The sequence below is a fragment of the Crocodylus siamensis genome, chromosome 8 (assembly GCF_052110815.1).
Source record: "Crocodylus siamensis isolate JL-2025a chromosome 8, ASM5211081v1, whole genome shotgun sequence".
NCBI lineage: Eukaryota > Metazoa > Chordata > Crocodylia > Crocodylidae > Crocodylus > Crocodylus siamensis.
The window spans coordinates 36,272,279-36,297,532 of NC_143402.1; the positions used below are offsets into that span (position 1 = coordinate 36,272,279).

Consider the following 25,254-nt stretch of genomic DNA (forward strand, 5'->3'; position numbering starts at 1 on the left):
TGTTTTGCTGTTAAATCAATTCTAAAAAACACGATGATAAACTTTGTTCATATTTAGCATACCTTTGCATTCTAATTAACAACACACAAAACCAGGTGCGCTTATGCGTGTGCATATGCATAACTCTTTTTGCCACTGTTAGGGTATGAATATGCAACAGCCTTACTACAGGTTACAGAGGCTGGAGCTGTATATTACCCATCAGCCTTATGCTTACTTGTATCCAAGGGAAAGTGAAAGCTTAAGCCGTGGTAATTTAGTATCTTACCCCTTAGCCTGAAGTGCAAAGCCACTGAAGTTTTGCTTTCACTTATTGCAGGTTAAGAACATGCAAATGGCAGTTACTACAAAGCAGCTGATGGGTGGATCTGCTGACATGTCAGCTCTAAGCATGGATCTGCCTGGAGTTTGTGCAACAGAGGACTTATTCTGTCACACAGTTAGCCATGACTCTGAGAAAATATCCTTGTCCTTTCCAAAAACAAGCTGTGTTTTATTTTGGGGTGTATTGTATGCAAAAAAACCCTGTGTTATATTAAGACATGAGAAGTGATTATATCACTGTACTCAGCACTAGTTGGGACTTAGCTGGCGTATTATATGCAGTTTTAGGTTCCTTATTTCAAGAAGGATGTAGAGAAACCGGAGAGGATTTGAAAGGCAAGCAGCAAAAATAAAAAAGAGGTTGAAATGCAAGTTATGTGGGGAAACATTGAGAAAACTGCGTTGTTTGGGGAAAAAAGGAGATTAAGTTAGGGGACATGATAGTAATTTTAAATATTAGGAAGGCTGACAGAGAAAAAACAATGGTTCTTCCTTGTGCAGAAGGACATAAAGTAACAGATTTGAACTGCAAGAAGTGGATTTAGATCAAATATCAAGAAAAAAAATCCTGACTCTGACAATAAGTTAGAGGGACATGCTGCCCATTGCCGTCATTAGAGGTTTTCAAGAAGCTGGATAAGAATTTGTTTGGATAGGAAAAACGGATCTTGGATAGGAATAATACATCTTGCATTCCTACAGGGACTTCTGCTATATGATTGTGGAGATCCCTTCAAACTCTCTGGTTCTGTAAAGAAGACTTCAGAATGAGTAACATAGTATCTTGATAAATTAAATCAGGAGAAGTGTTGGAGAAATTCAAAGAAATCCATGTGATCTACATTTTTAGAATTGTATCTGAAAATGTCTTTATATAATTTATATGATTACAGGCTGAATTTTTATAAATGCAACCATAATATGGATTATATGAATTCAAAATTATTTCAGTAATACTCACATGGCTGTTACAGAGCAGTCAGTCAAACTTTAAACACACCCATAAATCATAAAGATTAAAAAAATGACCTTTACAATATAAGTAATAAAGAGCAACCCCTCCATACCAAAACATAAAACAATGCTATAACTAAATGCTATAAAACACCTTTATCTAGAAATTTATGCAACTGATTAAGCATGCCAACTGCCGATCCTAAACCCACTCTCATTGTCTGTTCACTGAATTGGATAATACATCTCAGAAGCAACAAATTCAGCTCTTGCCTGTTTGCTTGGGCAGGGGAAGATTGTCTTCAGGTTGCCCTTTTATGCATCCAACAGCTGTACCTGTTGGATGATCAGGTGTGGCATTAATATGTCTTTATTTATGGGCATTGTGGTAGTTTCATGCATTACAGTGAATGGATTATGGGTAAGCCTAGTTTTATGGTTTCCTAGAAGAGGCATGCAAGAAGTTATTTAAATGCAGTAAGAGTATTAAATGCATTGCTGTACAGTGCATTTAACTTAAGATAATTAAGTATTCGCAACAGTTTCATAGTCTTTGGTTTTATTTATTGTTAAGCAGCAAAGGATCCTGAATGTTTTTCAAATATCACAGATCATTAAATAAACCAGGATTTTTCTAGTATGCAAATCCAGATACATCAGCAGGAAGATTCTCCAACTCAGATTTTAATAGTGTGAACTTTTTGTCTTTACTATTGAAAAATGTGTATGTAATGTATAAACTGCAAATTGTAATACACGTAATAACATTATATTTGAGTTATGTTGCAAATTCAGTCTGTACTCATAAAATACAGACCGGCTTTCTAACCTTCATGGGAAATTACCTTACTAGTAATAGCATTAAAATATTTTTTACTGAAATAAAAGTCTTAGATTTGGGGGAAATACCTATTGTAAGATGGTGATGCATTTCATTAAAATATCAACTTTGAGAGGGAGAATCATTAAGTTGTATGGGACCTCAAGAGATATCTAGTACAGCCAGCTGCAGAGATGTAAGATCTGTTTTCTCCTAAACCATCCTAGACAGATGCCTAGCCGGCCTCTTCTTTAAAAAAAACACCAGTAAGGGAGATTCCAAATCTTCCCTAGGCAATTTGTTTTGCTGTTTTAGTATTTTTACAGTTAGAAAGTTTTCCTAGGATTTAGTCTGGAGCTCTTGGGTCCTGGTGGACAGTTGGTAGCAGGAGGAAGAGCAAGAGCTGATACAGCCCCAGTTGCCCTGCAGCTGCTTGGCACATCACCACTGCCCTGCATGCTTCCCTACTGCTGCTGTCACTGCCATATCCACTGTGCTGGACCTGTTGCCACTGCATGCCCCAAACCACAGCCTCAGCCAAATCTACCACTGCATGGCATGGATCAGAGCCAGAGCCCAATTCACTTCTGCATACCCTAAGCTAGAGCCACACGTGGAGCAGAATGTCCTGGGCCAGTCATTGTATGCTTGAGGCTGTATCAAGTCTTCAGGGAGCCCCATGGTTCAGATCCAGCTCAAGTTACAAGATAAATCTGACTTTCCTACAGTAACTGATAGCAAGACCCACTCCTTAATCACATTTTTCCAAACTAAATACCTGATGGTGGTGTTAGTGATGATGTATGCATATATATATATTATACAATATCCATTTGTAAAAATAATTTAAAGTCAAAGTTTTCATATTATTAAAACTATAATCAGAGAATGTGTTTGCAGAATTGTTTAAATATCTATAGTGGTCTAGATACAGACTGTGAATCATGACATTTAAGCAAACTTTTCATGCTGTTCTTCCCCCTTACTGTTTTTATATTACCATATTTCCTCACATGCAACATACCCCTTTCCCCCCAAAATTAGCCCCCCACCACCAAATTGAGATGCACCTATTAAACAAGGAAGCAATTTTTCTGCCAGGATAGAAGCACCCTGCTTGATTCTTGCTGCACAGTGCAGTAGCTCTGGTATTACTATTCAGACAGTTGAGGGAGTCAGTTGGCCTAATGGCTCATTGTTCTTCACTCCACAGGTGTTAACTATCTTTTTTTTTTTACTTGTCTTGGGGTTCTGCTAATTAAGCTAACCTTTCTTAGAGTAAATTTGCTGTCTGCTAGGTGTTCTTGGACTCTTTTCTCCTATTTCACAGCACCTGGAACTCTTTGGTTCAAAATCATGTATCTACCCATAGAAACCAGTCTTCAGCAGCAGCTAGGATTTCAGCTTTAGTTAAGCCGAAAAGGGAGGGTGAGTTGGAGAAAAATTAAACTTTGTCCCTGCTCTGTGCAGCCATAATTCTGAGGGGACAATGTTTTTCATTGTTCTGCTTTTTTAAAACAATGGGTGCACATTATATTCTGGAGCATGTTGAAAATACATTAAATCAAGATATGCATAGAATCAATAGCATTTTGCATAGAATCATCTGCATAAACATATTGAATCATTAGACAAAGACTGATAACAAATGTTTTAAAATTGTATAACCTTTTATATGTTTATTAAACAAGATGTGTATATGTTGTTAGTGTGTCACTCCTCTTATTTTCTGTTCTTATCCCATGTAAGGTAAACAGAGTGACCTAAGTGTCGAGGAAGAAAAGAAATGATTAATTAAGCCTTTTCCCTGTGCCAAACCTGTGTACCCAATTACTTACCTGCATCTCATCTGTTTCTTTCTCTTTCTCTCTCTCTCTTTGGATTTAAACCTGTCATTCCTCATCTGTGTCATTTTGAACCTAAACCCGTCACTATGAAAAAGGCACAGAACTGTTGTCATTGAGTGCTATTGCTTTTCTTTGGAGATAAGTTCAGCACCAATGAAGAAATAACCACATGCACACCAGCTACAGATGAAAGCTGTATTCATCAGAACAGAAGCTGTCATGGCAACCTTTACAAAACTGAATCTTTGTTTCATCCCAAAGATTTTTTTGTTTTCACGGTTTTTAAATGGTGGGGAAAAGGGAAGAAAGAAAAATACATGGTTAGCCAGTAAGGTGAGAGTTGAGATATTTTGGAAGAAAGGCATTGTTGAAGTCAGTTGTCTAATGGGATGCAGTGGTAAACAAGGAACATGGAAGAGAGATTAAGACAATCGAGAGTTGAGGAAAGGGAGAGATCTGTAGTACAAAGATAAGGATTAAGAAAGCAGTGAAGGATTGAAAAGAAAATCATAAAGAAAAGGAATGTGCTAAGCAAAATAACTCCTCTTTGTGTGTATTTTGTATAAAAGACTTGAATATTTTCAGATAACTGAAAAAGTTACACCAGGTGCCACAGATGCAGGTGCTTGCATCTGTGGCACCTGCCATGCAGCCTGCTATGACACCGCCTTATCTAAACTGATTCAGTCTGATACTACATCCGTCCAGGTCTATCTTACACTGCTTTCAGCCATTTTGAAAGTAGTCTGTGTGTGCTGAACTTCTGGTGTGTTGCATGGTTAGACCAGTTTCTGATCTGTTATACCAGTGTATGTGTAATTTCTGTTCCTAGCCTGTATGACTGAAATTCCACATAATATAATATCCTTATACTTTTGTATGGATATTAACAGTTGATAATAATGAGAATCACTATTTTGCAAAGAGGGGGGTCAAGGAACAGATGCTTTCCCACATTTTTTTTCAACTCCACCCTAACTTCTGAAAAAAGGCTTAAAAACGTCCCAGATCTTCTCACCAACAGCACGTTAGACTTGTATTGCTTATTTTGTTGGGGTTGGTGGCATGATCAATAAACTAAGAAGTTAGACTTTATTGTCTCTATGCTGCATATGTACTGCTTTGGGGATCGGTTGCAATTCAGTGTGTGTTAATTATCCATCTTTTTTATGTGAATTTCCATCTGTTTGTTTTCCTTATTCGGAGTTGATAGATCATATTGTTACACACCATAGGTAAAATCTAGAGAGCAGAATATTTTCAAATATGATTTTGCCTCTCTAAAATTGATTATCATATAAACTAATGATTTATTTACAAAGATACATATTTGTCAGAGACTTAAAATGTTACATTGCAAGGTAACTAATTTAGTTGGAGAGAAAATAGTTTCATATGACAGAAAATGCTGAATACTACATCTTTCTTTATTATAAAGCAGTAAAGCAGGGTATACTTACTTTTACCCTGAAGTAAGTAATGTTACTTCATTGTATATCTAGTGTAAAAGTGATCTTTTTGCCATGATGGTCCCAGAAATATGCAAGAGTCAAGGAATCTTTACAGTTTTGTCTTTTATTGGACCAAATGCATGGTTGGGATACACATAAGTAAGTTTTTAGGTATCACAGTACCTTTCCTCTGGTCTCTGGAAGAGAAACAGCAACAGCAGAGCTAAGTGGCAGATGGAACAACACACACTTTTGCCAAACTCCATATATGTAATGCATTCATTGTACATATAGTTTTGGTAATCAAATTGAAAAGGTTTGCAAACTAACAAACCCTGCAGTAATTTATCTCTAATGTCAAAAAGCTGATTCTTACCCAGGATTAAGATCTAAATTTCTTTCGGCAACTCAATTTGATATGCAAAACATTTGGTGTTTTTTAAGGTTAGCTTAAGTCTTATCATTTGGCCTTTGGCAAAACTGTAGACAAAAATTATCAAGTATCCCCTATCTATTGGAAAGATGACAACAGAAGTTTACTGTCATTACATTTTTGCTTATGTAAACCTTCTAAAGCTTCAAATCTAATCTTATTGTTCTGCTTTTAAAAAGAAGTGGCTTATGAACACATTTTGCTTTTTGGGTATTTGCTATTCCAAGTATTCATAATCTTAAAATCAAGAAATGAAAACATAATAATTTAATCAGAGGTATGCCCAACATTGAAACTAGTAACATATAAAGTTATAAGAGAATCAGAGAATTATCCTGCTTCCTTTAATAAACTATTGCCCTGTTCTTCTATTAAATCAATACCAATCAACCTCCTACATTGCTGGAGGATCCATCTTCCAGAGAAGGTATACATTCTATGCCAGTTTAAAAATAATTTGATCTTAAAAGGTTTTTTTCAGCTGAGGAACCTAAAGGACTTTTCAAATGCCTATCAATGTATGTACAGTACCACCTCTGAACAATGCTAAGTTATATTGATGCTAGCTTTTTTAATAGAAAGTTGCATGGTTTATAGGAAGGTAGTGAGTTCCACTGTTTCTCTAGGTAACCTGTCCCAGTGCTTCACCCTCATAGTCAAAAAAATCCTCCTAATCTCCCAAACTGAATTTCCCCTTCTGCAGCTTGAGTCCATTGCTCTTTGTCATGTCCCCTAAAGCCACAAAGGAAGAACCTATCTCCATCCTCTCTGTAATAGATACCTTCAGGTATTTGAAGACCATTATCAAGTCTTTCCTCAATCTTCTCTTCTGCAGATTAGAAATATAGTTCTTTCAGCCTTTCCTAAAAGGTCCCATCTCTCAAGCCCCTAATCATTTCTGTTGCTCTGTACTGAACCCTTCCCAAACTGTCCATCTCATTTCTCTAAGTAATCCTTAACCCATTCTTCTGTTACTCTAAGCTGTTTGTTTGATTGCCTCTTTTGCAGTCAAGTACACTTATCATTCAGTAGTTGCCCCAATTTGTGAAGAATAAAGTAAAAACAGGAAACATTTCAGCCTTCTCCACATCATTCATAACTGGATAGCGTTCCACATTCTGGCAGGACTCTTTTACTCTCAATTCTTTATGACTTTGGTTTTTGGGGGTGGGAGTGTTTGGGGAAGATTGTTTAATTTTCTAATTCTCTGGCATGGACGATTCATGCTCCCGGCAGATGGGGGGAGGTAGGACTGCAGTGGTGGTGGCAGGAGCACCCTAGCAGTGGCAGGAGCATGATGGCGGTGAGCGAGGAGGTCCTGCAGACACCACTGGCACTATCAGCGTTGGGGGAGGAGAGAGTGGCAAGCGCCAACCAGGGGTTGGTGTCCACCGGCAGCACTGGGGGCAGCCAGCGGGGAGTGTTGGCAGCGGGGTGCCGAGTGGCAACTGCCTGCAGGCACTGCTGACAGTGTCAGTGGTGCTTTTTTGCAGGGGGTGCAGTGCCATGCCCCAGGGGTGCACGTGCATCCATGTGTACCCACTATGCGTTGCCCCTGTTCTCGGGTATACTTGGTCAGAAAAATAATTTCCATTGGCATATATATGTGCATAATATAGAGAATGAGAGGGAACTGATACAGATACTTACATTTGGGCTTACAGAATGAAGGAAAGGTCTATTTTTTGAAAGACAGAGGATTGTTCACAGACACTTTTAATATTTCCCTTGCCAGATTATTTGATGATTGTATCAGTCACATCAAGCAGCTTCAACTGAATGTAAACTGATCACAACACTGAGTGACCTTTTAGTGTGCTCATCATTAAACTTAAGTTAGTTGACCTTTCAGCCTCATGCAGACTTTCTCCAAGGCACCCTGCTGCACCTTTGGTACTAAACTCTTGAATCATTATCTGTCTTAAGGATCTGCTATGCCTTGAAGGTACTATGACATTTGCAGAGACTCCCCATTAGACTTTCCAGACATTAATGGATCATGATGGCATCACTTAACATGTTAAATTTAAAGTACATGAGACTTGTTTTTGTAGAATAAGGCAAACTGAACAAAAGGGATCAAATCACAATTAGCACTTGATTCTTCGGTACTGCTTTAAGATGCATGTCGACAAAAGTAGGAAATGTTCAAATAAATTTTTATTGCAATAAATGTTAAAAGGTTGAGAATATTTTTGAGGTTTGGAGCATACCTCTTTGTCTCTTTCCCCCTGTTCTGAAAATACTATTTCCAGCCCCTTACAGCTCTATAACATTTTTCCTGAGTTTCAGTTTAAAGCATTTCTTTCAGAGACCCAGTCAGTGAAATATATAAATGGTATCATTTACATAATTTAAGAGAGAAGTTGTGTAAAAAATCCTGTATTACAGCTTGTGACAATTCTTTAACTGCAGTTTGTTGCTCCTTCATTGCTGAGCTTGAGGTACTAAAGCATCAGACTTGAATTTCAGTCAATTAAAAAAAAACCTATTAAGGAGTGAGTGATTTTTTTCAACAAAAATCTGGTTAAGATCATTTAAAATTGCAAGTCAAGTGTATTATGCCCAAATACAGAGCATCTAGAAATGATATAATTAACAATCTTTTGTTTGTGATGCTTTTGTTGTTGTTTCCTATTGAAATGTTAGGTCGGGGGGAAATTAGAATTCTGCTAATTGATTTTGGGGGGGGGGGGGGTTGTTCATAATAAGCAGCCAGAAAAACCATTGAAATGCTTCAAAATTAATAAAAAACCACTTTATTTATGCTACAAACAAAAACATTTTTTTAAAAAAAAATAAAGCAAACTAAAACTGAAATAACACACAAATACTTTTTCTTTTTTATTAACATTAGTTAAGCATTCAAGAGCTAAAAAGCAGACAAAATAACAAAAATATAGCACTCAAGGGTATGAGTGGAAATTCAATGTCATTCTTTTCAGTTATCATATTATGGGCCCTCTAAATTGTCTTATCCTGTACAAGCAGTTTCTTAAATACAAAGTGGCAACTAAAGGTATAGGTTACAGTTTTTTGTAATGATGCAGAAGAGATGTAGGAAATACTTTCCCATAATACCAGAACAAAAAATTAAATTAATACATATATTGTATTATGCTCATTTACTATGTTGCTTAGTATATGTAATGAAGTACCTGGGCATTGACAAAGTATTATTAACAATATCAAGCAGTCAGTTCTAATTCATAGTCTGTCGTGACCTTCAGAAAAAAAATGATAATCTAAGATACCCAATTATACAAAAAAGAAAAAAAACTCGTCAAACTAAAACTCTTGACTAAATAAAACATCCTGCTACAGTGTTCTGTTTGTGAGACAATGATTACAATGGGCAGTAGGAAAGTCAAATGTTAATGGTTTCCTTGGGTCAGGGTTCAGCATCACCATACTACATGCCAAGAGTCAACAAACTAGAGCTCCTGACACTATCTCTTCTCTAGTTTCCCAGAATATCCAAAGATACATGTGGATGATGGTTGAATTTTGGAGACTATAAAACAATATAGAACAGTTGGAACAAAAATATTTTAGTCATAAAGAATCATCTCTGTAATAAAGAACATGCAGCTAAAACTATTTGAAGTTGCTTAAATAGAAGTCATCATTAATAATCACATTCTCAAATTGTGAAGTAAATAGCCATCTTCAGGCAAAGATACTTGAATGACTAGGGAATTTTCAGAGGGTGACTTAGTTCACAAATACAAAAGTGGCACAGAAAAATATACATATCCATTGTGATGAAGGGGAAGACACTGTAGACAGCTGATGAAGCAGTTTAGGGTGCATACAGAAATTATATTTTTCATGTGATAAGTCCCTTGAAAGTGCTATACAGCCATAATATAATAACTGTTCATGGCTGCTCAGCATTTTTAAAATGGCCAATTGCATGAAAAATTAACTGTTGTTTAATCAGCTATTAACTGATGGCACTCTAGGGCAGAGCACCTTAGGGAACTTGTGTCCAGGATCCCTACGAGGGTTAATTTTGGGTGATTCCAACCACATTCAATGTGCCATTGTGGGGCTGGGCTGATGCTCATGTGGGTGTGCACCAGCCCAATCCCAACCCTGGGAGGGGAAGAGGGACAGGAGGGTGGTGGAGTAAGATACCCCTGGAAACACACTTAGGCTGGGAGCTGGGGTGGGGTGTGAAATCCAAGCCACCACACTGCTCAGACCTGTCCCAACTACCCGGGTAAGGTCTTGGGGTGGGGGGAACCAGCGCAGGCCAGCAAGGCAGTGTCTCAGATTCCCCTCTCCCACCCCAGCTCAAGTGTGTTCACAGTAGCCTTGCTTAGCTACAGTGCTGGGAGCTGGGGCAGGACAGGGCAGGGGGAAGGGGAATGCAAGCCCCCCTAAGCTGTACCAGCTCTGCTACCCCAGGCGGGGTCCTGGGGTGGAGAGGCTTGGATTCTTTCCCCTCCCACCCCCAGCTCTTGATGCCACATCCAGGCAGGGCTGCTCTTAACACACTTGCACTGGGAGCAGGGGTGGGGGCAAAATACAAGCTCCTCTGCCTTATGAACCAGGCCTGTAGGGGTAGTCAGGCCAAGCCAGCTAGTGTTTGGGCTCAGATTCCCCAGCTCTTAGCTTCAGCTCCCAGCACCAGGGGCTAAGATTCTCCTCCACTGTATCTCCCAGTGCCACAGCGAGGCAGGGCTGCTATCAACATGCTCCTGACCTTGGCCAGTACATGAAGCCAACATTGCCCCCTGCCTCCTGGTCTCAGCTAGTGCATAGAGGCTCCAAGCCCCCACCATCAAATACCAAATGTCTGTTAATTTCTGTTTGCATTGTAAATTTAAGTGCTTTGTGTTAAGTGCAAAAGTTGCAGGTGCCTTTTGTAATCTCAAGCATGTAAGCACCCTTAGATATTTTTTGAAACTGCTAAATCTGTTTTAAAAATGGTTAAAGGACAGTGTAATGTGAATGTGTAAATGAATTGTTTTAGTGTAAATTATTTGTTAGACAAGAATGAACATCAAGATTTCAGGAAAACACTTATTTTTCTGTGGCACAGAACATACTGATTTTACAAGATTAGAAAGTGGGTTTATACAGGTTGGCAGGAGAGGTAGTTAACCTACATTAGAGTTGGAAGTTCTGGGCTAAATCTTGTAGTACAAGGTTCTCAGATTTTTTCCCTATGAATCCTAATTCTGATCTTAATTTGGTTATTTGGAGAAGCAGAGAGCTAGGACTTTGACTTCAAGCAGCAGAAAAGTTTAAGTTTACACATCCACCTCTGTTGTCCATAGTTCTGCTCATCAGTGTTGGTGTTTGTATATAAGACATACCTGAGGAATTAAATACTTTGTATTCCTATACCTAAACATTACTGTTTCTGACTCTCCACTTCCTGTGGCTTGTGTTTTCCCCAAACTTTGAATTGTTTCTCCTCTTTCCCCCTGTTTCATAACTGCAGAGATATGGCTGCAGTCATAAGACAAATTCTCCATCTTGTGATCTGGAAGTCTCTGTGGTCTGAAGGAATGAACTTCATTGTTTATATGTATTGCTTTTGGCTGCTGATGATCTCAATGCAAGCAGGTATCCCAGATTGCAGGAAAATATTTTCAAAATAGTATTCAGCTTACTAAATGGCACTAACGTGCTTTCTTGCCAATGGAAGATTTCATTTGGCTTGAATGCAATCTGCCCATGCTGTATCCTCTTATTTGTATATATTTTCAAAAAGAGTAAAGAGTAATTTAAAAAACAGTAAAGAATAAATTCTGTACTCTGGATCTCAACTCCACTGGTTTTAGTTATTCATATGCTAACCTATGTCAGTGCCGTGGACTGAGGGAAAATTTTTATCTAAAATCAAATAAAGTTAGGTGTTAGGGAAGAATAACTGGAATAAAATGTATTAAGAGAAATAAAAACTGATATAGTCATCCGAAGGACAAAGTGCTTATAAACACATTTTTTGCAAAGGTTTTGTCATAATTGGAAGCAGTGCTGTCAGCCAATGAGAATAATAATAGGTAAAAGTCCTAAGAGAGTGGAACAACATTTCTTATGATTCCATAAAACTTGTGTAAGTTCCTATGCTGGTGCAATACACCTAGAATTCCATGAGTCCTGCAAGGGGAAAAAAGGTGCTAAGATGTTGCCTTGGCATACTGAATGCCATATAAGCATGATGAATAAAGCCCCAGAGGTAAGCGCACAATTCCAAGAATGGATTCATGATAGAAGAGCATGTCTCTTGGAAGAGGGCGATTTTTTCCTCCCTGCATCCTCAGGCTCACTGGAGTTAAGAGGCTGAAGCTTCTGCCTGCTCAGCTAGAATTTGGGGAGCATGCAGAATTTGGACAAATTATTTTTCTGTTAGCTTACACTATTACTATGGTCTTTTTTTCCCCTTGTGAACTAGATAGTTACAGAAAATCTTTAGAGTCTGCATACAATTCAGGTTTTGATAAAATTCAGAGCCTCAGTATTTCATGCCATATAGTGCAAAGATATGTGCGATAATGATATTAGGATAAAAAATTAACAAAAGAAATGCTTACTCACAATACAGCAGAGTGCAAACTGCAGACAAGGAAAATATCAGTGTGGAGTGAGCAGAGTCTAATAGCTGCACCAGCAGCAACAACAACAAAACAAAAGACAAAGAGAGTGAGAGAGATCCTGAGGAGAATATGAAAAGGTCTGCTGTATATTCTGGCAGATGGTTTTAAGGATTTATTCAGCATTAATAAGACCTCATTTGAAATACTTTGTAAAGTTCTGATCACCCAACCTTACTATATAAAAAATGTTGTTAAGATAAAAAACATACAGTAGAAGGTAACAAAAATGATTTAGGATCTCGAAGTTATAAACCATAAAGAAATATTAGCTAGCTAGACTACTCTGTGTAACACAGAAAGGAAGAGAGGATGAGATAACTGAGAGATATAAGATTGTAGGGAGAAAGAATTAGATTGTTGCCAATAAGCTGTTGGGGAGAGTGTGTAATTCAAAAGCAGAGAGGTTAGGGACTTGAAGGTAGGGAGGAAAGGCTAACATTTTATGGCGTAGTTAGCATTAAGTCCTATTAGCATGCATAAAGCAAAGGCAGTTCTTATTCATGTTTTGAATGTCTTTGTTGACATTAATGCATAGTTCTTTCAGAGTCAAAAGGATAATTGTAAACCTGTGAGTTTATGAAAGATAGTTTTCGTTCATCTGCCACCTAACTGAGAATTACATTATACTGTAAATCGATTTAAATTAAACCTCAAGGTTGGTGGGGAAAAATACTTGCAAGCACTCCATAGATTATTAAAAAGGAAAAAAAAGCAAACTTTATATATACATAGCATAAAGGTTGTGAAAAACTGACAAAGGCAATGACAGTAAAATCTCACCTTGGTACTGGATGCTCTGGAGTTCCTTCCATTAGAGGTAATGCACTTCATAAGAGTTCATGGTGTCAGAACTATTGAGTTCTAGTATCAAGGGGCTTAAGGCTTAGTTTTAAACTTGTCCAGTCAGTACAGCATTTATGACTCTTAATACAGCATTGCACAAAGGGGCGACGTGTAGGGGGTGCATGGGAGTGTACGTGCACCCCCTGAGAGTACCAGTGCACCCCCTGCCAGGCTGCACTCCCTATTTAGCTGGTGGGCAGGGGGGAGGCCGGAGCAGCAGTGCCCCCCCCGTGAATGCCAGCTGGAGAGCGGAGCCACCAGCAAAAGCGGCCATGCCGCTTCCAGAAGTGGCCACAGGGACTTCCAGAAGTTGCGTGGCCGCTTTCATGGTGAGTGAGATCGGCTGCCGGGGGACCTCCCCACCTCTGGTCAGTGGGATTGGCCACTGGGGGCCCCCCCGCCGTTCATTACTGACTGGTGTGAGGGGGGGCACGTGCCCCCCTGACTTGAGAGGCACCAGACCCCCATGATGGCACATTAGGCAGGACCTCCCCCCATATGTTTTGTAGAAACAGTGGCAGAAAGGACAGCATTTCCTGGTTCCAGACACTTTGTGTCAATTTTAGTTATATTTAAATAGTGGGCTTTTAAGTGTCTTTCTTTTAAATGTAACTTGTTTTTACTTTAATGATAAAAAAATAAATTCTTCAGTAAAGCATATGAGATTGATGCATCTGTTACTTTGTCACATTGCAAATAGTAGATCTCTAGGGTATCTCTCTATTGTTCAGATCTGGTTTTGTTTTTTAATATAGAAAATAGGTAAAAAATGAAGCTTTTAATAATATAAAATATAGTGCACAGCATGGTCATAGCTCATTACAAGAGCAATAAGGGTTTATTGTTCTCCTATGCTTTTGGGAAGCTTAGAAAAAGTGGATACCATAGAGAACTCATTGTGGTATACAATGTAAATTTAGGTTGTTGGTGGGTTTTTATTTGCTTTGGAGCAATAATTTATTTCTTTGTGTATTAACAAGTATTTGAGGAAAAAGTCTCTCAAATGTTCTGTTAAAAATGTTAAAATATAATTATCTGCTTTGTCTAATTTGTCCCTATTCCTGTGCCCCACATTGGTTGCACAAAAGGGCAATAAAGCCATTAGAGAGCACCACTTCAAGGAAGGAAGTGCATCATAAAGCTGTGATAATGGCCTGTTTCCCTCTTGTCCCTGAGGACCTTGGGTATGGGGGGTGGTCTGGTAGAAACTGATTTGAATTCAGACATAAACACAACAGAATGTTGATAGTCTTCAGTTCATTAACTACTCTTACAGCTTTTGATTCATCAAACTCCTTATTATTGTAATAAAAAATGGTGTAACTTGAGTTGCATCTTAATAGTAGCCTGCTAATTGCAGTTAAGTCATTGGCAAATCCTGATCTACTTTAATGGGAAGCCCCAAGATCAGACACACAAGTAGGGACCTACCCAAATCGAGGAGACAGGCGGCTGATTTCATGGACAGATTATAGGTCCAGCCACTACTTTTGCAGGCTTATTGTGGTGCCCCGCCTCCCCATACAATGGCTCCACCCATCACCACTGATTAGATGAGGGCTGTCTATCATGCAGCCCTGCCCCTCACTGCTGATTGGTGGGGAGCTAACATTTTATTTGTAGACTTTTTTTTTTTTTGATTTTGCATACATTGCCCAATTTCACAGACAGTGCCCTATGTTCTTGCTTTCCTGAAAGTCGAGAATTGAGTAGGTCCCTACACACAAAATTTTAGAGGTTTTAATTACCAAGTTATTCTGTTTTGAGACAGCCTTCATTCTACTGCATAAGCTAGTATGTGTAGCTATGATACAAAGGAATATGTATTAAAAGCCCAATTCAGCTGTTGAGTAAATATTCAGGTTTTCCTATTGAATTTGGATGGCTGTTTAGCTATAAAGGTTGTTAATATATTTCACCTTGCAATTTTTGTCATTTGTTCTTAATTTCCTTTTATATGAATCCTTTTAATAAAGAACAGCTTTATATTTGCATAATCGGTACATGCCTTTGTTGCAAATAATTTATAGTAAAAGACACATACAGTATTTAGCAATTCACAGTTAGGGCATAGAGAAGTAACAGGTAATAATGAGATCATTTTCTAAACTCAAACAACAGCTTTTATTTAATGTTATATGATGAAGACATGGACAGGCATTAATGATTATGGCTTACACCATGCACTTGTACACCAAAGATGCAATTTTAAGTTTTCTCATAGCATATTCAATTCCATTTAAATATTGCAAACTGCTGAATTGCAAATGTTAACCTAGACATGAATAAAAAATGTTGATATTTTATTTAATCTAAAAATAATTATGGATAGGCTGCTTTATTGTATTATTTAAAATATTTCATTTTACATGTAGACTACAAGATATTGCAGAGTTGTCACTATTTTTTTATAAAGAGAATTTGTTTCTGGTCCATTAAAAATACAGGAGGAGGACTATTGCAGGGTATGGGGAAAAGCTGTTTGCTTTTGACGGGGCCTGTCAGTACTTGTGGGCTAGGAGAAAAACTAGTAGCCAGTTTATATGAAACAGTAGGAAGGACTCAGTACTGAAGGTGCTTGCTATCTATTTCCTCTTCTAAAAGAAATCCCTTCACAAGAAAAGAGAGTGCTTTCTTTTTTCTTTTTCATCTTTGAATTCATCACTTCTATACTGTATGCAAAGAATAAAGTACTGGCCCATGGAAGACTGTAACTTCTGATATTTAAACTGCCAACTGCTAAAACTGATTGAGTTGAACCAGAGAGGGGAAAAGTCCTTCTGAGGAAAACATGTTCTTACACCGTCTTAAATAAAATATTGTAAGGAATTGCTAGAAAGCTTCCCCTTGGACTTTCATTTGGCAGTTTTTGATTGTAGCCTTCTGAAGGAATCACTATTGACTCCTGTCAGGCAGTTTTGGAGAAGAGGTGAAGAACCTTCTCTTCTGGTTTTCTGTGTGTTTTGTCATATCTTATGCTTTCAGTTGGAGTGCAAAGTGAAGGCTGATGTCAGGAAATGCCTTGAAGCACAAGCTGGTGCTGGTCTCCTGCGACTTACTTTTTTTAAAGAATCAGATCAGATTGTAAAATGATGGCAATATGACTGGACATAAACACGTTTATTGCAGGCTCAGCAGCCATTACATATCATTAGTGAAAGGAGGCAAGGGACAAGGGGACCACTTTGATGTCAGTTTCATTCTTTTTAAGGACAAATGCATTCAGATGAGAAGATCCTAACTTTATGAATGCTTGTTTACTTGAAGTTCAGAACATATTATAATCTTTATTTTACTTCCTTCTTTGTAGCTTTCAAGTTGAACTTATTTTCAGTGCTAGTGGAAATTTGAAAGAGCTATAGAGAGAATGAGGGAGTTGTGAGTACAAAAAGGATGCCATCAATTTCAGATCAAATCTGTCCAAAATGTACATATACTTATTTGCCATTTTTCCATAGTAATTAAAAGGTACATTTAAAATAGTGAAACACCTTTTTATATCCCTAAATTTTCTTAGCTGACACAAGATGCCTTTTTTGTATTAGTAATTGTAATTATATTAAAATACAATTGTAATTTAGTGCTGCCCCTAAAAGGGCATTTGCTTTGCATGTCAGGCATAAGATGGATGAGGGTAAGGATGCTTATTAAACAAATCAGTTCCTGAGTTGTTTTTATTCATTATTGATGTAGATATATAAATTGTTTGGTCTTAAAAATCCTTTTTTGTACTTTTGAATGTTTGAAAAACTAAAGACATAAGGATAAATTTAGGCAGAATGCATGGAATTTTTAGCTAAATGGGATAATGTTAATTGTAGTCTTGCAGTTCATCCTAAGGGACCAGAAGAAAGGGTCAGTGGTTTATTTGGGAGCAAGTTTAAGAAAAAACAGGAAAGGTGTATAAATCCTTAATGTGGTATCTGTGAGTTACCACAATATGCATCTTGGACCTGATCTGCTTCCAAACTATGACACATCATAGAATTCATCTTTCTTTTGTATTTTTTAATGGAGCACTTCCAGCTGTCCCATTTGGTTTAAAACAAATCAGAAATTCATGTCCTAAATGTTTCACTAGTCAGAATAATTAAGTTGATCAGGTCTGGGAGCAGTGGAAGGAAAATAATGGGGTCATTGAAGCATTCAAGCTCTAATGGGAACCTGAATTCATTCAGATATCAAATCTAATAATTGCTGTACACCTGTGTACACAGTCCCATTGAGCAAATTCACATTAAAGGTTTAGTTGAACAGTTTCAATACCAGGCTCCAAGGGGGCTTGAAATCAGTTTTTAAAGATAATATAGTATTTTTCAACACCTTTCCTTGTGGGGAGGTGTATTTTACTTAAACAGTTACCTTTTGTTGTATAGACTTGGAAAATATTTCTCTGTATTTCTTTATTGTTAAGGTTATAATATGAAGGTTAGAAACTGGATGTCGTACTTGATAGCTATCTGAGGAAAAGGCAAAAAATATTGTGTGGTTTCACTATCTGGAGGCGCCATGGGGTGAAGTCTAGCAAAAATTACTGTATTCAGTCTCAAATTTGGAAGCAGTTTGACTGTGCCTATTATATGACATAGCACAAGGGTAGATACCTTACCCATTGACATGACTGCTACTTGAAAAAGGAAACTTCAGGAGTGTGAAGTAGTATTAGGTTGGTGCTGTATAGTAAGATTACAATCATAATAAGATAGTGTGTACTTTCTAAGCTGGCTAACACTGAAATTTGGGACAGAACTTCACTGACTTTAGTGGGTGCAGATTTGGCTCTGTAATGTTATAATGCTGACATAAATGCTGTAGTATATCACAGAATTTGAAGTAAGAATATGACAAAGGATGAAATCTTTACTGACTATAAAAATGACTGCTATTTGAAGTACATTTAATTAAATTCCAAACCCAAATAATACTCACAGTGCTTCCTATTCCAAAATATCCTTCTACCCAATGCAGTAGTTCTTTGAATATGGTTGTAGCTGGATTGTGTTGGGTGAAGAAGCGTTATCATCCATACCATTTAACTTTCATACCTTGTACTCAGTTTTGAAATGTTTGTGTACATGGCACCGAACAAGGACAAAAGCAGTCTATAGTCACTATGATCGCCATTTTCATGTGAATCAAAAAAGGACTTCAGTTAACTGTAGATAAGTAACACACCATGAGTCAAATGTATAGGAACAGCTGCATCTCTGTCCCTTTCCTGGTCTCCCTAAGTTGTCAGGCTTCAAGCCTTTGTCTCTTAAAAAATTTTGCCATTCTTTCAGCTCTGAAGATAAGCCTGTTCTATAGGACCAAACAGCATTCCTTTTCTCTGACTCAGGTTACTTTACATGTTACAGGTATTGTGCAATTTACTGAGACCACCTACATGTGCAAAGTAACCATCACAGCATTAAAACATCCAACCAGTTATAAAGTTAGATCTAAAAAATGTTAACAAACTTCATAGCCAGTTGGTATCCAGTATTAATATCTGGATTAATACTGTGTATTAAAATGTGTAGCATGGTTTGCCCCTGTGGGAGGGAGTCCCATCAGCTGACCAGGCTCCCAGCTGTAGGGCTGCATCATGTGCAGCCAGGGCTTGGGAGTCCTGCAGCTTGAGGGGACTCTCCCTCCTGGTGGTGCCCCACGGCCACCAGGACAGAGAGATGCATGGGGCAATTCCATGCCTGTGAATGCCATCAGCTACAGGACTCACAACTTCAAGAGCTTTATACTTGCTGGTGTAGGGGCAGTCCAAGGTGGAAACCCTGGGTCCCCCCTGTATTGGCAATAAGGTACATTAGTATCTAATACTGGGTCCCACAATATCACCTCTTGCAATTCACATATGGCATGGCAAAGGGAGGGTGCTGTTATATGAATTGCACTTCAGATCCTGACCATCTAGAGGGACTCTCAGAGTCAGATTCAGCACACTTTCACTGCAAAAGTAGGGTAGAACTTTGGCTGTTTTAAGCATAGGACTCCCTAGGCTTTGATTCCTGGAAGCTTTGGGGATGATAAGGTTTGCTGCTGACATCTACCTCTATTTATATGCTGGATTTATATGTGCACATTTTTTAATACAGTAACAGCTGCAAAAATGTTGTGTTGATTTTCCTGGTCCTCAGGGGAGGATTCTCCCTTTCCTTGTTCTCAGCCCACTCACTCTGTTCCTGATACACTGCTCAGTTTATGCTCTGAAATCTAAGGTTTAGCTTAGTAAAAACAAGTAATTTCACAGAATCTGTAAGTGAATTGTCTGAAAACTTTATTGAGGGGTTGAAACAAATCACAGCATAGCTATTTGGACTGCCAGTTGTTTACCGAATAACAAAGATTTAATACTTAGGTTTAGCACAAAAGCTGAATGCATAGACTTTGTATCACTTGATCTTTCCTGATTTTTGACTGAAAAGTGCCTAAAATACTAATTAGCAAAAGGAAAACCTACTGACTACACAGCTTCCAAGAGCATATAAGAAAAGTGCGTTCAGAAACAACTTTTCAGAATCGCTATATGTTAGAAATTTACTAAATCAACCAGGTACAACTCCAGCTCGTGTTGTATTGATCTGCAACATCAGAGAAGATAATGAGAAAAGTACTTGCTAGTTCTAAGGATGCTGTATGGATTGCTTGTCCTAGAATATTTTCTGAGCTCAATTTGTACATGGATTTTCTTAAAACTAGCCAATAAGCTCAAAGGTTAACTAGACCCAGCCTGGAGAGCATCTGTTGCTGATTTTCTCTACAAATCATTGCTTTTAAACCTGAGATTTTTTATATGTATGTGTGTGTGTGTATGTGTGTGTGTATGTGTATATATATATATATATATATTTGGCAAGAAGTTCAGAAAAAGATTCAGATTAAATTATTTGTGAAGTCTAAATGTTAAAGTGAAAAAAGAAAACCCAGGTTAAAACACAAACCCAGTTAATTGGTTAAGTGCCTCAAATCCAAATACAGGGGTTTAGGTTGTAGCCATGTTGGTCTAAGGGCATAGCCAGACAAGGTTCTTTGGGTGAACCTGATATTGTTTATTAGACCAACTTAAATAGTTGGGGGGAAAAAATTTAGCAAGCTTTCAGGTTTAAAAACCCTTCATCAGGCTGAGGTAGTCTGCAGTTGGTGTGTGCTCTTCCTGGATGGAATGAATAGTAAAAAAGCCACAGGCTAGGCTGGTATGCATGCAGTACAGGCAGTCAGTGAAGATGTAAATTGAGGAGTCAGTGAGAGACAGGCTGGGTGGGGGGAGAGAAAAGGGGGATGACTGTAGTAGTTAAATAGTGGAGAGGTACTGGGGGAGTCAGATGTCAGGCAGGTTATAATGTGTCATAAATCCAATGTCTATATTTAGTCCATGATTTTTTGTATCTGGGAGGTTGATGAAGTGAAGTTCATAGGCTTGTCTCTGAAAAGTGTTTTGTTAGTTCCCTTTGAGGGTTAGAACTGAGAGATTGGAGAGAGAGTGGTTTTCTTGTGAGAAATGTGCCCCCACCGGTAACTGGGTATTCTTGTCTTTGATTTCTGGTGTGCATTCATTCTTGTGTGCAGTTGTTGTTTGGTGTCTCCTACATATTTTCTATCAGGGCATTTGGTGCATTGGATGAGAGCTATTATATTTCTGGAGGTGCAGCTGTAAGATGCAGGGATGCTGATGGTTCTGTTGTGGGGTATAGTAATTGTGGGGGTGGTGGAGATGTGTTGGCAGGTTTTGTGTTTCTTGTCATGGTATGGTTTGTATGCATTTGGTGTTTTGTGGACCTGAGCAAATTTGCTTCCGGTGATAAGGTTAGTGAGGTTCAGTGCTTGTTTGAAGCCTAGGATGGGTGGTTTTGGGAAGATCTCTTTAAGAATAGAGTCTGTTTCTAGTATGGGTTGCAAGGATTTAACATATGGGTTTGAGGGAGGGATGATATGTCATAACCAGTGGTGTGCGATTCGTGGGGGGGTTTCTTCTGTACTGCAGCATTTTTTTACTCAGTATCCAGGTGGCACTTTCTAACATGTGATCGATCTTGCTGGAGGAATGTCCTTGTTGCGTGAAAGCCTTTTTAAGATTGGTGAGGTTGCAATCCTGGGTGATCTCAGGGAAAATTCTGTGGTATCTGAGGGCTTGGATGTATATAACAGCTTTCTTGGTGTGTTTAGGGCAATTACTGGTTCTGTCCACATATGTATGTTGGTCTGTGGATTTCTTGCATAATATGGTCTGTATTTTACCATTCTGGATACTGATCATCATGTCTAAAAAGGAATTGTTGGTGCTGGAGTATTCAAGAGATAGTCGGATGGAGGGAGGATGATTGTTGAATTTCTGATCAAAATCAATCAGAGATTGCAAGTTTTCAGTCCAAATGATGAAGATGTCATTGATATATCTTAAGTATAGCAAGGGTTTGATGGTGCAGTCCTTGAGGAATTCTTCCTCAATTGTTTCTGAAATTCAGGGAAAGAATGAGCAATGAAATAATCAACATCACACACCACCATAACAACCTCTCTCTACCAGAGACAAAGGCCATAGAATTTCTAGGATCTAACTACCAAAAAGTAATAAAACCAGCAGATAAAGGAGGAGCCATAGTCATCCTAAACCATGAAGACTACATACAGGAAGCCAAGAAACAACTCTCTGACACCACCTACTACAAAGAACTAGAAGACGGTCCTTACTCCCCTTTTTACCATGAAACTCAAAAATACCATCAAATCATTTCCATCAGAACTACAAGAAAAACTATAGACCTTGATCTGCCCACTACCCAACCCAGGGACTTTTTACATGCTCCCTAAAATCCACAAACAAGGGAACCCTGGCATACCTGTCATATCCAATCATGGGGCCCTAACTGAGGAAATATCGGGGGGGGTTTTAATCAACCCTAAAACCGCTTGTCACCCAAAGAGCAAGTTTTGTCCAAGACACTACAGACTTTCTAAGAAAACTTAAAAACATAGACCACCTTCCCAGCAACATCCTTCTAGCTAGCATGGATGTTACCAGCTTATATACCAACATCCCACACCAGGATGGCATCCAAGCCTGCCTTACATATCTACAAAAGCAAGATTACAACTCAGAGTACATACCCAAAGATATTACTGACCATATACACTTCATCCTCACACGCAACAATTTCACTTTTGATAACCAACACTTCCTCCAGATCATGGGTACAGCTATGAGCACCAAAATAGCCCCACGGTATGCCAACCAAAAATTCCTCAAGGACTGCATCTGAAGTCCAAATAAACACTCTTTTAGAAATCTGTGCTAGTGCCTCCTTTTAAAGTATGTGGACCCTTCTGTGTATTCTGATAGTTTGCTTTATTCTTCTGCACTATGTACCATCTTCCAAATCTTTGTGAGGTCAACCGTAGGCCTGTCCCAAGTGGTTCTGGGGGCACCAGTCTACCAGTACTCCCACCCAGCACACACACACCTAGGTTCTTATCCATGTGGCTGTGCTTTTACATAAACATGTCTTGACACATGTCTTCACATAGTCATGCACAGTAGGTCCTAGCCTTTGAATAAAGCTGTTTGCTGTGACACATATTGAACTCTAAAAATACTGCAGTTAGCAGCCATTTTTCCTTGTGTCCACTCTCCCGTATTTCCTGCCTTGTAGCAAAGGCTATCATAACACAGGAAAAGTTGACGCTCTTAATTATTTTAACTGCTTCCAATTATTAAATAAAATAAGTTGGCATAGACACTAATATGAGGGGTGTGAAATAGAATACCACAATAATGCTAGCATTAAGAAAAGGCTGGACACTAGACTTCCCAGCTGCCTTTGTCTTATCCCATATCAATTCCAATTATTGCTCAGGGCAGGGAGGCGCAAACAGCACCATGGTCCCAGGTCAGAAGCCCCTGCTAGGCAGGAGCTTCCAGCTGGATGATGGGGCCAGGTGGGCCCTGCTATTGCAGGAGCCTGCTGGGGTTTTCCCTGGGTCCTACTGCTCCTGGCTGTTGGGGCTGATAAATATTAATTTTCTAAATTTTTTAGGGGCCCCGTGGGCTGGATAGGATAGTCTGATGGGTATGTTTTTCCCATCCCTGGTGTAGGTGTTCTGTAAGGAAAATAATGATTGAGTTAATTTTCACCCTCAATTCTACTTTACAGCTACTGACAGTATGCTGTGCTATAGATAACTGCATTGAAACTTGGGCTTAATGTCCCATCTGGTGGTTGGCTTGATTCAGTCCCCTGAAGACATAGTAGTATTACAGTCAGAGTCTCCAAGGCATAATACAATAAATTCACTTTGATTTGTCCTCAGTGAAATCAGTAGAGTTTTGCATCAAGCATGTGTTTGGCTCAGTGTGAAAGACAGTTATGCATCTAAGTAGTTATGCAAACATCCATTTATCATGGAGGTGGGATGCTGTTCTTATCATCACCATCACAGATGCACAGTTTACTACCTGTAACAGTAATGTATTATGTCAGTGATTCAGGGTTCCTCATCATGTTAACTCACAGCGTGGTGTCCAGCTGATTAATTTTCAGTAAAACCATTCAAATACTTATAATTATGTAACCTGGGTACACCCAAGGGTGTGCCCTGTTCTCAGTAGGATGGGATAGGTAGGAGGGGGTGCTGTGAGAGAGACACCAGAATTTTGAGCAGAACTCTCTTTCCTCTATAGCGTTAGGCCAAGCCCAAAGTTCTTAACTATATACAATTTATTGAGTTATAATATACATTAACATAAAACTAAATGTCATATACATATACTTACACAGTGACATTAACCAATAACCAGGGTCAAACCCTAAATAACACTTTTACAACATCAGAATACAACATTTCAATCTCAAAATATAAGGTGCGAACATGACCAATCTTAATAACATCTATTTCCTTAATATAGGCCCTGACTCATGGCAAGAAAAAGTCCTTCTTCCAATGGGGACCTTTGTAGGGGGTGTCCAGGAAGCACCAGGGGCCCCTCCCCTTAGGGCCCTGACTAGGTAGGGCGGGCAGGCTGCTCACCCAGCCCCTTCTCTGGGTTTGCCCGCTGCAAATGTCTTTCCCCTGTGGGACCCAATGACTCACGCTCCCTCAGGTGATGGCGGTCAGGGCACAGCTTGATGGGGTCTCCTCTGCTGGAGTGCCTCTCCAGGCCTCTCCCATGTCACTGGGCTCCTCCCCACCCTGTGTCCCATTCTGGGCACCAAGGGCTAAGCTCCTCTCGGCTGCTGCACCACCACTGCTGACTTCTGGGTGGTGGGCCTCACGCTGCAGCACCTACTGTATCCCCCGTGCCCTGGCTTCAGCATCAAGGGCTCTTTTAGCACAGGCTGGGCCCTTCAGGCTCCATCCATCCATCCTCATGCTGGGTGGCTAACGCAAGCAGTGTCCACTGCTCCCTGGCTCCCAAGGCTTGGGTCCTTGCACCACCCTGTGCACCGTGGGACCTGGCCACTTACTGGGAGATGGGGCCTGAGCTGCCTCACTATGGCCCCCAAGGTACTGCCGGGGTTGCAGGCTCGAGCCGCCACTTGCAGCTCCCAAAGCCTGGGCTCCATGCATTGAACCATGCACCGTGATGGGCCCCAACAGTCTCACACTGCTCCCAGAGCTGGGTCTCCATGCACCAACCCTGTATGCCATCAACAGCCCAAGCGGTCTTGTACCACTCCCAAGGCTGCTCCTCCAGTACAATTTCAGAAGCCTTGAGCCTATTGCCCACTGAGAGAGAGCTCCCTAGCTTTTCTTGTCTCCACTCTTCTTGAGTCCCTCACTGCATCTGCCTCTTGTGCTGGGCACACAGCTCCTTTTATATGCTCCAAGGCTGTGCCCCAAAGTCTTCTGGACCTGACAATTTACAGTCTTCAATCAGGTCCAGGGGAGCGCTTCTCCCCCACCCCTCAGGAAAGGGGCATGACTTTATTTCTCCTGCTGCCTCCTGATTGATGGTTGGGCTCCACCAATCAAAACA

At 39.4% G+C, this 25,254-nt stretch overlaps 1 protein-coding gene across 4 annotated transcripts in view; it reads left to right on the top strand.

Annotated features, from left to right (window-relative positions):
• DIAPH2 (diaphanous related formin 2) overlaps window positions 1-25,254 on the top strand; it is a 768,551-nt gene that overhangs the window by 720,103 nt on the left and 23,194 nt on the right. The window contains exon 28 of one of the 4 annotated variants that reach the window (XM_090061444.1): window positions 320-3,619. The exons of the other annotated variants lie outside the window; for them this stretch is intronic. Coding sequence (XP_089917570.1) covers window positions 320-324 — 5 coding nt within the window. The 3' untranslated portion in view covers window positions 325-3,619. Of the gene's footprint in view, window positions 1-319; window positions 3,620-25,254 lie in introns of those variants that run through there. 4 annotated transcript variants of the gene reach the window in all.